The following is a 15,453-nucleotide window of genomic DNA, read 5'->3' as shown; positions in this document are numbered from 1 at the left end:
ATCAATTCAACTTTGGACTAAAAAATGCTTCAAACTCTAAAGGTTGATTTTCAACTTCAATTACAGCAAACAAATTTAAAGTCATCTTTCTTTACTTCTGCTGACTTACAAAATTTAAAGTACTTATTTTCTCTTGGTGCATGCTTTTCGTCTATGTTAGGTATATCTTGCGCTTCATGACTTGTGAGGATTTGAATTTAAAGCCTTCATTGCTCAATAAAACCAAACAATTTAGATAAGGAGTTGACCACAGATGTTGACCTCTCTGTAGTGGGTTTATAGAAATGACCTTGAGTGAGGGTGAGATGGGCCAGGTGGCTATACTGACGAAGTTCAATGTTAACATTGAGATCATTAACATGTACATGTACATGTAGGTCTATACACTATCACATATTTGTGGAGAGCCACTGCAAAAAAGGTGAAAATAAAAACGACTGCAAATATTTCAAGATTTACAGTATATGTACAATCATGTTTTCTGTGCTATTCTTCTTAGTTCTATACATTATTCTCAAAACCCATATCAAATGAATTTCTATCTTCCTTGCTACTGTAAGTCTTGGAATTTTTACTTTTTTTTTCCAATTTTTACCATAACTTCTACACCTTGAAATCAATACAATGTGAATATGCCTTTCCAATTCCATTATATAGTTTTTAACCACTGTACTATACTTGCAACCACGAATAGAGAATACCACCAAAAAACCCCTTCCTTGATCCCCTCCTACCTGTTAAAATGGATGAATTTCTGTATATATACACTGTTTATATACCTACATCCTACTGGGGCCTTTAAAAAATAATCCTAGCCTTCCTGCTACTGTAAATGCAAAAATGTTTGCAGGCATTTAATTTCATGGTAGGGAGAAAATGGAGTGTTCGCAGTGGTTTTGAATTCGCATTTGAAACTATAGTAGCGCTACAGTCACACAATGGAACAGCTTTTCGCAGTGGTTTAACTTTAAAGTTTGCGGTAAAGAGTTCACTGCGAAAACCTGCGAACATAAAACCACCGCAAACATTTCTGTATTTACAGTATTACACCAGGCTTTTTCCCCTGTTGTGCTTTACCCACAAGCCAGAAATTAGCCCTGACCAGGAATGCTATCACTCATTGGTTGTGTCAGAATACTGACAGTGTGGGAATGTTCACTGCTATGTTTGTCTTTGGTTGGGTTATTTCCTATTGGGGGTCAAGTGGTCCTTAGAACAACACAAGCAGCATGGGGAACCCTGGGTGGGAGGGCAAGTCTGTCTGGTGCCTCACTGCCAGGGAAGGTCATGTAAAGTGCCTCTGGTAAACACCGGGACAATATGGTGAGCATCGAACCTGGGACCCATTGGTTCTGAGCCCAACACTCTAACCGTTTCGCCACAACGACGCTGGTAGAGAAGGGAGATTTTTCTCAATAAATGAAAATGCCCCGTACATCATTCGTAATCTTGTTGTATGTTTTTCTGTTTGGTGCAGGTATTGAGAACCCTCCTCCTCACACCAGTGGGAGCCTACATGACCAACGAGTCCGTCTGTGAGATCATGCAGTCATGTTTCCGCATCTGTTTTGAGATGAGGCTAAGTGGTAAGTTGACATGTAGTTTTCACTTTAAAACATCCCTATATAGCATTTTTAGTGACGCCATCGCTGTGTACACCACCATATTGGTGTCCCAGTTTGTATTTCAGTGGTTCATAACTAACATTTTGGAAAATTCAAAGATCTTCAGTCTGACCCTCTCAAATAACTAGTAAGAAAATGCATATCTACAGCTCTATTAAAGAAGAGAATATCTGAAAAATTACTTGAAAACTTGAGAAAAAACACAAAAATACTGTCACAATACAGTGTAGTATATGCTTGAGTCGGAAATGCAAATAGGCACACAAACATGGTAGTCAGCACCTGCCTGATTCATTTCTCTTTTCTATTCTTTTGATTGGTCCAAAGTAAGTGAATTCTCTTTTCTGTTCTTTTGATTGGTCCAAAGTTTGTCCATGCGTTTTTGTTGTGTGCCAGGTTTTCACAATAACTATAGGAAAGGAAACTTTTGTAAGACATCCTGTGATCATAATTCCACACTTTTGTATTTTTCTTTGAAGAACTGCTGCGGAAATCTGCTGAGCACACATTGGTGGACATGGTACAACTACTGTTCTCAAGGTAAATGAATATTTGCAAATATATTATTATGGATACATGAAGATATGTGTTAAAGATTACTTGTAATGCAATATCATGCATTTCCAAAGACAACTATTGTCAAGATATTGTCAATTTCATCAGAGAATTTGAACTGCAAAGGAAATTGTAGAATGAAAAAGTAATTTTCTATTTTTGATTTTCAGGTTACCACAGTTTAAAGATGATGCCAAAGCAGGAATTCTGGCCAACATGAAGAAGGTACATGTAAATTCTCTAAACTGTGTGCTCTGATGTTTCTCTGTGATGGTTAAATATCCACAAGAAAGAAACTTGTTGAGTTTTGATACAATGAAAAGATAGATTTTCATAATGCAACAAAAACAGGACAGAAAACAATACTTATACAGTACCTTAGGCATTTGTCTATTATGAATTTTAATAAGAGAATAAAGTTGTGTAATTTGGGAAATTCGATTGTTGGGACAGAAATCTTTTTTAGCCCATCCGTCCAAAATACTTGTACTTCATGACATAAAATTGAAGAAGATATGTTTTTATTAGCTTAAAATATCAATTTAACGTTAAGCGTTACTGGCCTTCCTGAATTTATCTTTAAGTGTTGCCATCCCTCTTGAATTTACCATTTAGCGTTACAAGGATCCCTCCATTCAGACCCTCTTAAAAGACAAATGAATGCCTCCTTTCCCCTCTGACTGCAAAATTAAGTCTCCGCGAACTTATTTATATTTATGGTACTTCCTTATCATATAATGATTTGTTGTAGCAGTTGGCCCATGAAAATCAAGATGAGGAAATGAGGATAGCAGGCCTGTAAAACATCACATCAAATTGTCGTAGCCTTTCAAGCCATTTTTGGACAATAATCAAGAATTTGCTTACAGTCACAGAACTGAAATTTATGAATCATAACGTAGTGTCGCAATCACGTTCCCAGAACGACAGTTAAGCACGGGATGGAACAGGTGATCGCCACAGGGAAGATTCCAGAACCTTAATCACGGACTCTTGTCCTGTCTTATTTTACATGACTGAAATATTTATGTGTTAAGTGTGCTCGTGGGGCCGTCTGCAGCTGTTTAGACTAAATTAGAGAGAGAGAGATGTACTGTGTCAGTGGTTGAACATGTTGTGCTGCACCTGTGAAGTATTACTGAGACTAACCTGGTACAATGCAACTTCCTGCAGTATTGCCCAAGAAATGTAGACATGTTGAATAATTTTTTAATGGAACGTCTGTCAAAGACCCTTGGCCAAGTTTTTTTGTCAGAAGGTTGCCGATATTCCAATTTGCAAGAGAGAAGAGTGTACTTTTCACTTTAAAATCTACCCTATCACAGTAATTTAGACCGTTTCCAAAATCTGGCCAGTTGCTTGTAATGAGTAACTGTTACCTTGCGTAGTGATATGTAACTTTTCTGCCTCGTAGTTGAAAATGATGGCTGGCAGTGTGGGCAGCATCCGGGGAAAACGTGTGATGATTAGCTAAGCTGGTGGCAACAAACACGAGTACCTGCAAGATCAGTTTAAAAATTCTGTCTTATGTTAGTGCCCTCCCCATTATATCATGGTGATATATAACTTTTCTCTTCTGCGTCACAGTTGAAAATGAGAGCTGGCGGTGTGGGCGACATCAGAGGAAAACGTGCCAAGCGCTCCCCCCGCCCGCGCCAGAAGAAGCCCGTGGCCGAGAAGGCGGTGGTCGAAAAGCCCATGCCCGTCCCGGAGCTCCCGGCCAGCGAGGAACCGACACCTACTCCCAGTCCGACCCACTCCTCTGCCACCCCCACCAACTCCGCGGCCACCACCCCCGGGGACGTCACCCCCACCCCCTCTGTACCCGACAGCGGCGTGGACCTGTCGGTACGGGAGTCGGGGTCGGATGGAGAGCAGGAGACACGAGAAAACAGCGAGGGAACGGAGGAAAAAACGGAGGAAACGGGAGTGGAAGACAGATTGAGCGAGAGTATAGAAAGCTCTGGTGAAATGAAAGTAAGTGTTTATGTTGAAATTTTTTTGACACACGTACATAATTATGTTTATTACTGTTACTTCAAACATTAGAAAATAACACAATTTGAAAAGCATCCCAAACATCATTTGCCTGTCAATATAGGCTAAACATTGTGTTGGTAGGGAAATTTCTCCACCTTATTTTTGCATCCCACTCTCATACATTGTAGTTAGTGTCACAAAAGTATGATCATAGCAGATAAGGTATGATTTGGAACGGAGATAAACACAAGCTTTCTAATGATATGTACAACATTGTCAAATATGAAATTGATAAAGAATTAATGGAGATATGATTAACCAAAGATAAGTTTCCGTCCTTTTTTTCGGTCCATTTTTAGTTCATATACTGCTCTAATTTTTACCCACTGTTGTTTATCTTGCACTTGTAGAAAGCTGGTAGTGAACTTGATTTGGGCACGGACTCTGAGAAGACCGAATCGTTGCCAGAGAACGCAGAAGATGCTGATTCCGTGAACGAGCAATCCGACACGGCGTCCATCCAGGACATTCAGGACTCGGAGTACGTCAATCCAAGGGGGGTCCGCTTTACTCCACAACAGACGCAGAAAGATGGTGAGTCACTGCATCTCAGATTTTTCTTTTTAAACTTTTGTGAGATAAAGGTAAAGATTCTATAGCATTTGGGGCTGTAAGGAAACTGGGTTGTTAAGTCACGGTTTTGGTAGGCGGAGCCCTACCCTCTCCTTCCACCACCTTTTACCTCCCCAACCAAAGTCATGTACCCATTTTACACCTGGAAAAGTGACGTAAGGTACATTTCACAAGGACACAATGTCTGGGCCAGAATGTGACCTCTGGATCTCATGTGGCCACTTGGTCATTTAATACCACACAGTCATAAGATTTCTGTAAAATGATTGGATGTTTAAAAATTTTTATTTTTCAGGTTCAGGTCCGCCCGTCCCCTATGGACTGCCGTGTGTACGGGAGCTGTTCAGATTTCTCATCTCACTTACAAACCCCTATGACAGGTAAGAGCAGTGGTTCTCTTTATAAAATGAACATCTTAATAGTAGTCATAGTGTTAGCCAAGCACATTATTATACTTATTGTAACATTGTCAATGGTATTTGGATCCTTAGATGTACTGCAAACTTGTATGGCGTAGCGATTTGAAAGCAAGGAAATGAAAGTGACCCGAAGACCCATTGTTCCGCAGATGATATCTACAGTATTTACTATAATTAGTGAATTTCCCCTTGTTCTTTTTGACAATCACAATGAACAATGGCTAAAAGGTCCGGCCCATGGACTGTGACCCTTACCAGTAGTGTGCATGTTGGGTTTGCGACAATGGCTGGGATTCAAACTCCTGTACCCTAGATCCAGAGTTAGGATCACGTGTAGGATACAAGTATATTTCCACCTGGCTCTGTATCCTTCATCTGATAGTTGTTGTTTTTCCCACAGGCACAACACGGATGTGATGATCCACATGGGTCTGTCTCTACTGACGGTGGCGTTGGAGAGCGGCGCGGGTCAGATCCCGCGCTACAACTCGCTCCTCGGTCTCATCAAGGACGACATGTGCAAAAACCTCTTCTCAGTAAGTACTTGTCGAGAAGAGTATGTGTGACCCGGTATGCTTGGCTAAATACGAGAGCTGTAGTAAAGCCACACTGCACTATACTAGCTAATGAAAAAGCAACATGCCTCGTCCTCAGTCTGAAGTTCGACCACTTTACCTTTCTTTAAATATACATGTACAGTATATTAAAAGTCACAAGAATCAGGCTTTAAAAATGGCCCATACCTTTACCATATTTTTATGAGATAGAGTTTAGGAGTTGAACACACAGTACTACAGCGGTGGACTAACTCTCTGCTGTAATGCTAGGAACGATGTGTGGCCCAAGGGCTATGGAAATGGACACTGCCACATACACCAAAAGGTGCCAGAATGATTAAGACTGACTATCTTGTGTCCTGTTTCAGCTGCTCCATTCTGAACGGCTGAGCCTGTTCTCTGCCTCCTTACGGGTGTGTTTCCTTCTCTTTGAGTCCATGAGGAGACAGCTCAAGTTCCAGCTGGAGGTAAGATGTTTATCCTCTTGTTAGGACATGTAAAAAGGTAAAGGTAAAGGTAGTTCCATAGCCTTTTTGAGGCTGTAGGGGCAGTGTGTTGTTATCCACTGTGTCTAGGGCACGGTAGTGGAAAGTGGAGCCCAATCCTGTCCTTTCACAGCCTTTTACCTCCACAATCAAAGTCAGGTACCCATTTTTACACCAGGGTAGAGTGAGCAAAAGCGCCTTTCCCAAGGGCACAACTTTGGTGGCATGTCAGAGGATTTGAACCCAGGACACCCTCACCATTACGCCAGCACGGTGCCACATATGACTTGTACATGTAGTATTAAATTCTGTTTTTAAACTGGTGCTGATCTACATGTACAAGGGAAAAGAAGTTAGAAAAATAACTGATGGGTCAGCTTGGAGTTTTCAAGAAACTGAAATGAAAGGGACTTCACATGGCTTTCCTTATATTCTTTGCGAAAGCTGAAAATGTGAAAAAATGATGCCAATGTGTTGAGAATAAGTTGCAAATGTCAATCTCAATAGAGATTTTTAAATTCAGAATACAGTCAAACCTGTCTATAGCGGTCACTCAAGGGACTGGCCAAAACTGGCCGCTAAGGACAGGTGGCCGCTATGGAGAAAATGTTGATTAATTGACCACGAGTGACACATGTTTTCAGTACCCACTGAGATACATTTTTTTATTCACCGTACAGTACACATGTAAACATTAACATAGGTAAGGCACATTTTAGAAATTCGATTGTTGTTCTTCTACTTCTATTATGGGCTTGAAAAAAGAATTATTGTATCTGCCAACTCCAAAATCCATGACTTGCTCGAGCTTCATGTCTGAACAGACCAGCATCGCCATACTCTACTCTTGATCATTCGCGACTGCTTCGCTGCCGGCACACGCGTCACCAACGAGTTTTAATCATATGAAACTAAGTCCTTCGCAGCAAAATGCCACCTAGTTAGTTAAGAACAAAATAAATGTTGCTCAGTTGCCACTTACTGTTAGTTTTCGACCGTTTTCAAACATAAAATCGTGGCGACAATTTTCCTTGTCTGTTGTTGTTTGCTTGTCACGATCGGCTTCTACCATTATGCTAATAGGGTAATGAGAGGAAGTTCGCTCTTTTGAGGGCTTTTTTTTCTTTTAAGAAAATTGCAACAGCCCAAATTTTATATCATAGTAATGTTATCCATATTTAGTTTGAGGCTTTTGGTTAAGTGATTATCCTCATTGATAGTTTGCAGCAAAATAAATTTAACACACTATACCTCCGCAACAGTGGCGTCTTCCGATGACCTTTATGCTGCTCCGCCATTTTGAAAATCGTGTTTGGGCACATTTTCGGATGAATTCCCGGGGAAAACGGAAATATTGGGACACCATTGAAACAATTCGCGAACTTAGCGCATCAGATACATGTGCGGGTTGTATTTTCCAAAAACTACCGTAATTTTTGCCCAGTCCAAATGCACCGAAATAGTCAAATATGCTACGATGTACAAACGCAAGCCATGTGAAGAAATACTTCAGTTCGCGTCAAACCATGGATAATCTAACAAAGATAAAACATTCTTGTTTTCTTTATCATTATTATCCTGTCAAGTTGAGTTCACATAAACTTGATAACTGCATTAAAAAATGAAGATTTTGAACCCGGCGTGTGGTGGCGATGCGGCTTCCACCGGCGCACATTGCCCGTTATCGGCAGTGTTCCTGTACTCGCGGGACCGAAAATCGTCTGGCCGCGACCGCGTTGGACAGGTGACCGCTATAGCCTAATTCTTAATGCTTATGTCAATGGGAAAAATCCAAGGGACCGACAAAAAGTGACCACTATGGGCAGGTGGCCGCTATGCAAAGGTGACCGCTAATACAGGTTTGACTGTACCTTCAGTTTTTGTGCTAACATTTTACGATACAGTATATAATCTTTACCAAGACAAGTTAAAATTTCATCTTTGATCCTTTTTATCCAGGCTTCTGATCACTCCTTTGTGTTTTTCCAGATGTACTTGACCAAACTGATGGACATCATAGTGTCAGAATCTCCAAAGATTCCGTATGAAATGAGGGAACTTTCCCTAGAAGCTATAGTACAGGTAAGATTTACCAGTTATTTTAGTGGTTATCACAAACATAATCTCTAAATTTGTACTATTGTTTCTCAGGGAGGTATGAGATGTTTGATTTCTTGTTGTCCAATGCTGTACAGTTGTGGAGAATCCCTGGCCTGGTGACGGAGCTGTACCTGAACTACGACTGTGACCTCTTCTGTAGTAACCTGTTTGAGGACCTCACCAAGCTGCTGTCAAAGGTAACCTCTTAACCTTTAGCACACTTAAGTAGCCATTTGGCACACAATTCCTTATTGGTTACAGAGTTAAGCAGCAGGAGAGGGTTAAATGTGCTGTTAACTTAAACTACTATTCATCTTGTTGTGTTATGACAGCCAGTAGGTACCCGTCTGAGTAATGAGGCTGTTATAACGTGTTCGAGGCACCTCCACAAATACAGGACTCCCATTTTATGTCCCTTCCGAGAGACACCCTTCCCCGGATTTGAACCAGGGTCTCCCAGTTACCAACTAATTGGCTCAACTGTGAAGCCAATAACAATTGAGCGACATGGACATCCTTAATTATGAAAATTAGTCTAGTCCCCTCTCACTAAAGTAACGTCAACTCTAATGATTCCACCTGGTACCCTAAGAATGACACATTAAGAAATGGTGTTATCGAGGCCTTCTCAAGAATGTCTTGAACACCTGGATATCCGAAGTGGGCATACCTCAGGGATAACTGTTGCTGCATTAGTAAATCTCTTTAAATTCATTGTTTTTCGTTAAATTCAAGGATGCCACAAACTCTTGATTTTCACAATGCCGTAATTTGCAAGACGTAGTGTAAACCTCAATAGATATATTTATCTTTATTGACACAACAAAACTACAGTGACTTTCATAAGGTATTCTACAACTACACATACAAGCAAACTAGTGAATACAAATGAATTAACCAACAAACAAGTACATAATTTTTTTTTTGATGTTGTAATTCCCAGAATGCCTTCCCGGTGCACGGTTTGTACTCTACCCACCTGCTGTCGCTGGACGCTCTCCTGACGGTCATCGACGCGATCGCCACGTACTGCGGAGGCAACCGGGTCGTACCCGTCTCCAAGCAGCCTGGCGGGGAGGCTGGAGAAAGTAAAGCCGCTGACGGTACGTACATCGTACATGTAGAATACAACACGTTGTATTCCGTATTGCCCAAAGTACCAGCCAGACCGCGAGTCGGATCGCCCGAAGGCCGGATGGTGATCATAACCGCGGGTGGGCTGGGACCGAGGGTAATGTTGAATACACCGTGATGTATTTATTTATGTCATACCAACCCAAAAATACATACATTTCAATGCGAAATTAGCAGAAGTTGAGAGAGTTGTGTGTCCTCGAATAAAACATTAATTCCATCGTTCGAACTCATTTTCACCTGAGTAGAATGAAGAAATAGGTGTAAAGTGACTTTCCAAAGGTCAAGAAGTCTGTGAATCAATGGCAAATGATGCATGGATATGATGGTACAAAATCATTCAATTTGGTATATTATGTAATAGTCCTGATTTCTACATCTACCTACAGAAAAGGAAGGTGCACAAGTTGCTGAATGTCAGGATGTAAAGAAGTGCGCGGAGACCGCGGCCACGATCCCCAGCACGCTCCCAACGACGGGCTACGCCATGGCGGGCAAGATGGAGGCTGGGAGACAGGACAGGGAAGACAAGGGGACAGACAATGGTAAGTTTGTCACCGCTATTTCAGGTATGAAATACCATTGTACTGGCACTGGCTTACAATCAAGTAAACTACGCACAAAAAGTTCGGAAACTTAACTTTGGTCGATCATATTTCCGTTATTGTTTTACCGATTTCAATGTATTACATATCATTTAAAAGCTTTTTTCGATTTCCTTTCCCATGATGCCAAACTTATTGTGATTGCGAGTTCATGAAACGAGCATTAGGCCTGCTAAAGTGAGTGGGTCGAAGAAATAAAGTGCCCAGATTACCATACTATAGTCAAATATGCTATTCTGTACATATTCTTCTGTTGATATTGACTTCTGTACGAGGGTATTGTGAAAAATCAACAAGAATAAACGAGACATATTCATGAAAGCTAAGTTTATTATTCATCAAAACCAACAATCTGTGTCTTAGTAACGGGTTAGCAAGGAGTCTTAGTAACGGGTGGCCCAGCCACGCGCTCACTACAGCACGGCACCTCCTTCTCATACTCGTCACCAGTCGCGCAATGCGATGCTGTGGTATAGCGTCCCATTCCTCCACCAGCAGTCGTCATAGGTCAGCTAGCGTTGTTCTCTCGGTCACTCTTGCACGGACAGCTCGCCCAAGCTGATCCCATAGATGTTCGATGGGGTCCAGGTCCGGGCTCTTAGAGGGCCACTCCATCCTCTCTACACCTGCATGCTGGAGATGGTCTGCGATTATCCCTCCCCGGTGTGGGCGGGCGATATCATCTTGCAGCAAGGCAGTCGGCCCCATGTTATGGAGGAAAGGGATGGCCACCGGATCAAGTACTGTGTCACGATATCTTTCTGCATTGAGGGTTCCTGGTACAATGACAAGTCTTGTCTTTCCCCTGGAGGTAATGCCTCCCCATACCATGACGCCGACACCACCAAATGCTGTGGTGTAAACAATTGGATCGATGTGCTAAAAATAACCTTGGATGTTCTGTGTGCTAGAAATAACCTTGGATGGTCTGTGTTCTAGGGATAACCTTAGAACCCGGGGAAACAATATATTGAATCATCATCCGCGCCCATACCGATAGGATGTCACAGCGCGCGTATGACACCAAAAGGGAATTTTGGGCACTTTTTCTCTGTGACCCACTCACGTTATTAGTCCTGGTACTTGTTCCGTGGGTTTTCAATCACAATAAGTTTGGTATCATAGAAAAGGGAATTACATAAGCTTTATGATGATATACAATGCATTAAAATCGGTAAAAATACAACGGAGATATGATCAACCAAAGTTAAGTTTCCGAACTTTTTGTGCGTAGTTTAGATGCTTAGATTGTAGTTTTGTAACTAAGAATTTGTGATTCCTACTACAAAGATGAAAATTAAGAAATGAAAAACATGAAAAACTTGGCTATTGACCGACAATGCTACATTTGTCACGACTACTTTGGAAAAAATAAAAAGTTGCAACCAACCGCAGCATATTTCACTCACTCTCCCACCCCCAGTTTAAAATTGCTTCTGTCCAAACTGACATAAGATCACCACAGTTCAAAATTGATTTTTCTCAGTTTGGCTACCATGTAAAAGTTAACTCTTCTAAAGGCAGCCTCATACCAAATGGACAGTTCCAAAATCATCTCTCCCAAAAATGAACTATTCCAAAGCTACCTCTGTTTAAAATAGATCAATTTACTGTTTTGTCGTCATTGAAGACCACCTGTACCTAAACCTATGTACCGGTAACTGATGTAACGTTAAAGGCCCTCAGCCCTAATGTAACGTGTGTTGTTTTACAGGAGCCAGTAAGTTAACCAATGGAGGGCCCGGCGTTCTACCCCAGATGAAGTACACAGACACAACTTCACTACCAACACCTCAGCAACTACAGGAGGTCAAGCAGAAGAAAAGGGTACAAAGATTTGTCTTCACTTATATAAGTAATAAGAAAATGGTGTAATTCTCGATCAGTGGTTTATGGTTGGGTGCTCACTTTGTATTCTGGAGGTCCACTTTCTCTGTTTAGCACTCAGCACTTACATGTATGTGAAAGACTATTGCAGTTGAACCACTGCCAGTGGACTAGCCCCCTGCTGTAGTGATTGCATAACTGTGTGGCCCAAGGGTTATAGAAACAGATGGTCACTGCCCTACAGACCAAAGGGTGTGGGAGGGATTTTAACTCCCTTTCAGGAAAAATAAAGTACTACTATTCCAACAAGACCATAGCATGTCCAGGACAAAAGATACAAAAACCAAAAGTTGTGCTGCAGTACCAAGGTCACATACAAGGGGGCCCAAAATCCACCATGATCTTTTTCTTTCCAAGACCTACCCACATACCAAATATCATTGTAATGCATCCGGAGGTTCTTGAGTTACATGCATGCTGACTACGAAATCTGGAAACAGACACAGACACACCAAAACAATACAACCTCCATTTTTCAGAGGTAATGAGACACATCCATGCTATTGTTCATATTACCAATTCCATTGCAGCTTTTAGAAACGGGTACAGAGCAGTTCAACCAGAAGCCAAAGAACGGGATAGCCTACCTGCAGAAAAACGGCCTGATGTCCACCCCTCTGGACCCAGTGGAAGTGGCCACCTTCTTGCGCGAGAACCCAAGACTAGACAAGAAGATGATCGCGGACTACATCTCAGATAGGAGAAATAAGACAGTGATGGAGACTTACGTAAAGTAAGTCCTATAAATCTTGAACCATTCAGTTTGTTCTTAAGTTCGCTGTGAGAGATCGTCAAACCAACGAACATTGTGTTACAATAGTAACTATTGTTCCAACCGCAAATTCTTGATTTTTGCTGTGATGTAAAATTCAAATGCCCCGAATTTGAATCAATTCTCAGTATCAGTTACTAAACTAACCGGTGTGAGGGCATCAAACCTTACAGTCCAGTCTTACGCAGCTTGTACATGTACCTACTGTACAAAACTGGTGTGTTACTTCTAAAGGCAGTTTACAAGTTATGCGAGGGCCAACAAACAAACAAACAACAAACATTATGTACTTTACGTATGTTGCATTATGTACATATGAATATTATGATTAAGTTGAAGGACAGTCTCAAAGCAGGAAATTTTTTTTCACATAAGAATGTTAGCCATAAGCAACATGACAGTGTCTCTTAGAATCTTAACCTTACATGTGTTTTTGTTCTGTCTAGGTCATTTGACTTTGAGCACACCAGAATAGACGAGGCCCTGCGTATGTACCTGGAGGCCTTCAGACTGCCGGGAGAAGCCCCCGTCATCTCCATGTTACTGGAGGAGTTCTCAGAACACTGGCATGTGAGGAGCATTTCTATTTTTTAGTTGCAGCAACGATGCAGATTTAAAAAAAGTTCTTTAACCTTCTCCCTGCTGCCTATCACTGTAAAAAATATAAATTTGGTGCCAAAGGCTACTTCAGCAAGGAGAAAGTTAATACACAGCCAAGAGGAATTTACCTGCTATTGTTTTAGTAGTTGTTCTGCTTCCTTACTTAGGGCAATACTGACTGGTTCTACTTCCCACTGCTAGGGGGCGCTGCAGTGAGAATGTGGTCCCAAACGTGACTAAGCCTGTATCCCCCTCATCACAGTACAGATATTGCTAATTTTACTGCAGAAGTTGTAGATATAAAATGTACAGTGACTTTGGCAAGGCCTAATGCAAGAGTTATTATTTTCCCGTATGGTTTCAAATTTGTTTCTTCTTCAATTACTATGAGATATATGTATTTTCTTCTTATCCAACTCAAATTGAATAAAAAGCTGATAACATCATAGAAGGGATTATTTTTTAGGTTTTCCCATTGGCTTTGTGCACAATGGATTTAGATCTTTGGTATCTTCAGCCCTGCAGTTTATCAAGACATTACTAGGAGTCTCTCCTACACAGTACAGCTACAAGTACTGAGAGATATGTTTCAATCATAGATAATGTACTGTATTTTTGTGAGATAGATACAGATTTTTTATACATAAGTTTCAATCATACATTCTGTAGATAATGCATTTTTTGTGAGATTGACATAGATTTGTTTTTCCGTAGAATTGCAACTCCAAGCCCTTCGCCAACGCGGACGCAGCGTTCACCCTAGCTTATGCTATAATCATGCTGAATGTGGACCAGCACAATCACAACGTGAAAAAACAGAACATACCCATGACTGTGGAGGTATGTACATACCTGTAAAATACTTCAAGTTTCATTTTGTAATGTGCAATCAAAACTGCCCAGGAAGACCGCTCAGATTAGATCTGGTCCATGTGGACAGGTCATCACTATAGACAGGATTATTGATACAACTATACTTGTGTCAATGAGGACAGTTACATGTACAGACTGTATGTAAGGGACCACCAAAAAGTTCACATTGGCCAAGTTGTCTTTATGTTAACAAGTTTTACTGTGCATATTATCTAGTCAATTTTAACAAATATGGTCTTAATTGCTGCAATGATTCATCCCAGCTGGAGTAAATTTTTGCACAACAGCTTGTGTTGAGAAATGTGCTTTGCTTAGTTGTAAAAGCGAAATATGGGTGGTAGTACACTGTGGCTAACAAACTTTTGTATCTTTTCCATACAGGAATTCAAGAAAAATCTGCACAATGTAAATGGCCAGAGGGACTTCGACTCAGATATGTTAGACGAAGTGTACACAGCTATAAAGTGAGTTTTAATGTTCAACTCATTTTGTAATTACCTTAGCCAAGAATGGTATGTTTTTGGTGATGTTTGTTTGTAATGGAACAGAATAACTCTAGAAGCTATGTGATTGGGTGTTGTCCTATTAAAGAAGTAATTTTGGACCCCATCGGCAGTTCCCATGGTACTGCATCAGAACTTATGTTTTTCTTTTTTCTATCTCGTGTTCTGTACAAGCTATGATCATGATTGTTAAGTGGTAGATACGCGTAGTTATCACTTTATCAAGTTATTTAACTTTAGTTTCAAACATTCTTTGTATTAATTTTTATTTTGCGTTTTTGTTGCTTTGTGGATGCAATTTGTGTGTGTCTGTCCAAGTGTATTTTTCTACAGTGCAGTTTCTATACATTCTGCCAGAGGGCGTTAACCATCAGTCTTGCATCTCCAATTGCCTTGTTTTATGTTGTTGTTTTTTTTCCCCAGAAATGATGAGATCGTGATGCCAGATGAACAGAAGGGACAGGTGAGAGAGAACTACCTGTGGAAGATGCTACTGAGGAGAGGGGGACGGCAAGAGGGAAAGTTCACTCATGCACAGGGTAGGCATACTGTCAAAGTCCAAGTTTATTGCACAACAATTGCATCAGGTTCAATGTATGCAAATAACATGGAGTATAAACAACTATGAACTATTTATACTAGTGTACTAATCTAACATCATTACTCGATACAAAATGGATTAGTATGTTTAGCATTATGACACTGTTTCTCTTTTGCACAGCATT

The 15,453-nt window shown here is 40.9% G+C and overlaps 1 protein-coding gene across 3 annotated transcripts in view; it reads left to right on the top strand.

Annotated features, from left to right (window-relative positions):
* The window catches only part of LOC136448543 (Golgi-specific brefeldin A-resistance guanine nucleotide exchange factor 1-like), a 55,132-nt gene that overhangs the window by 26,578 nt on the left and 13,101 nt on the right, over window positions 1-15,453 (top strand). For all 3 annotated transcript variants that reach the window (XM_066448146.1, XM_066448147.1, XM_066448149.1), the window contains exons 6-23: window positions 1,478-1,586; window positions 2,105-2,165; window positions 2,351-2,405; window positions 3,768-4,157; window positions 4,571-4,754; window positions 5,089-5,173; window positions 5,613-5,748; window positions 6,138-6,236; window positions 8,244-8,336; window positions 8,450-8,551; window positions 9,298-9,457; window positions 9,878-10,033; window positions 11,808-11,920; window positions 12,511-12,713; window positions 13,199-13,322; window positions 14,067-14,192; window positions 14,607-14,689; window positions 15,152-15,267. In XM_066448146.1, coding sequence (XP_066304243.1) covers window positions 1,478-1,586; window positions 2,105-2,165; window positions 2,351-2,405; window positions 3,768-4,157; window positions 4,571-4,754; window positions 5,089-5,173; window positions 5,613-5,748; window positions 6,138-6,236; window positions 8,244-8,336; window positions 8,450-8,551; window positions 9,298-9,457; window positions 9,878-10,033; window positions 11,808-11,920; window positions 12,511-12,713; window positions 13,199-13,322; window positions 14,067-14,192; window positions 14,607-14,689; window positions 15,152-15,267 — 2,395 coding nt within the window. The remainder of the gene's footprint in view (window positions 1-1,477; window positions 1,587-2,104; window positions 2,166-2,350; window positions 2,406-3,767; window positions 4,158-4,570; window positions 4,755-5,088; window positions 5,174-5,612; window positions 5,749-6,137; window positions 6,237-8,243; window positions 8,337-8,449; window positions 8,552-9,297; window positions 9,458-9,877; window positions 10,034-11,807; window positions 11,921-12,510; window positions 12,714-13,198; window positions 13,323-14,066; window positions 14,193-14,606; window positions 14,690-15,151; window positions 15,268-15,453) is intronic.

Source organism: Branchiostoma lanceolatum, chromosome 14 (genome assembly GCF_035083965.1).
Source record: "Branchiostoma lanceolatum isolate klBraLanc5 chromosome 14, klBraLanc5.hap2, whole genome shotgun sequence".
NCBI classification, from domain to species: domain Eukaryota; kingdom Metazoa; phylum Chordata; class Leptocardii; order Amphioxiformes; family Branchiostomatidae; genus Branchiostoma; species Branchiostoma lanceolatum.
Note: the sequence above shows the minus strand (reverse complement) of the source record. Positions and strands in the feature narration are given on the sequence as shown.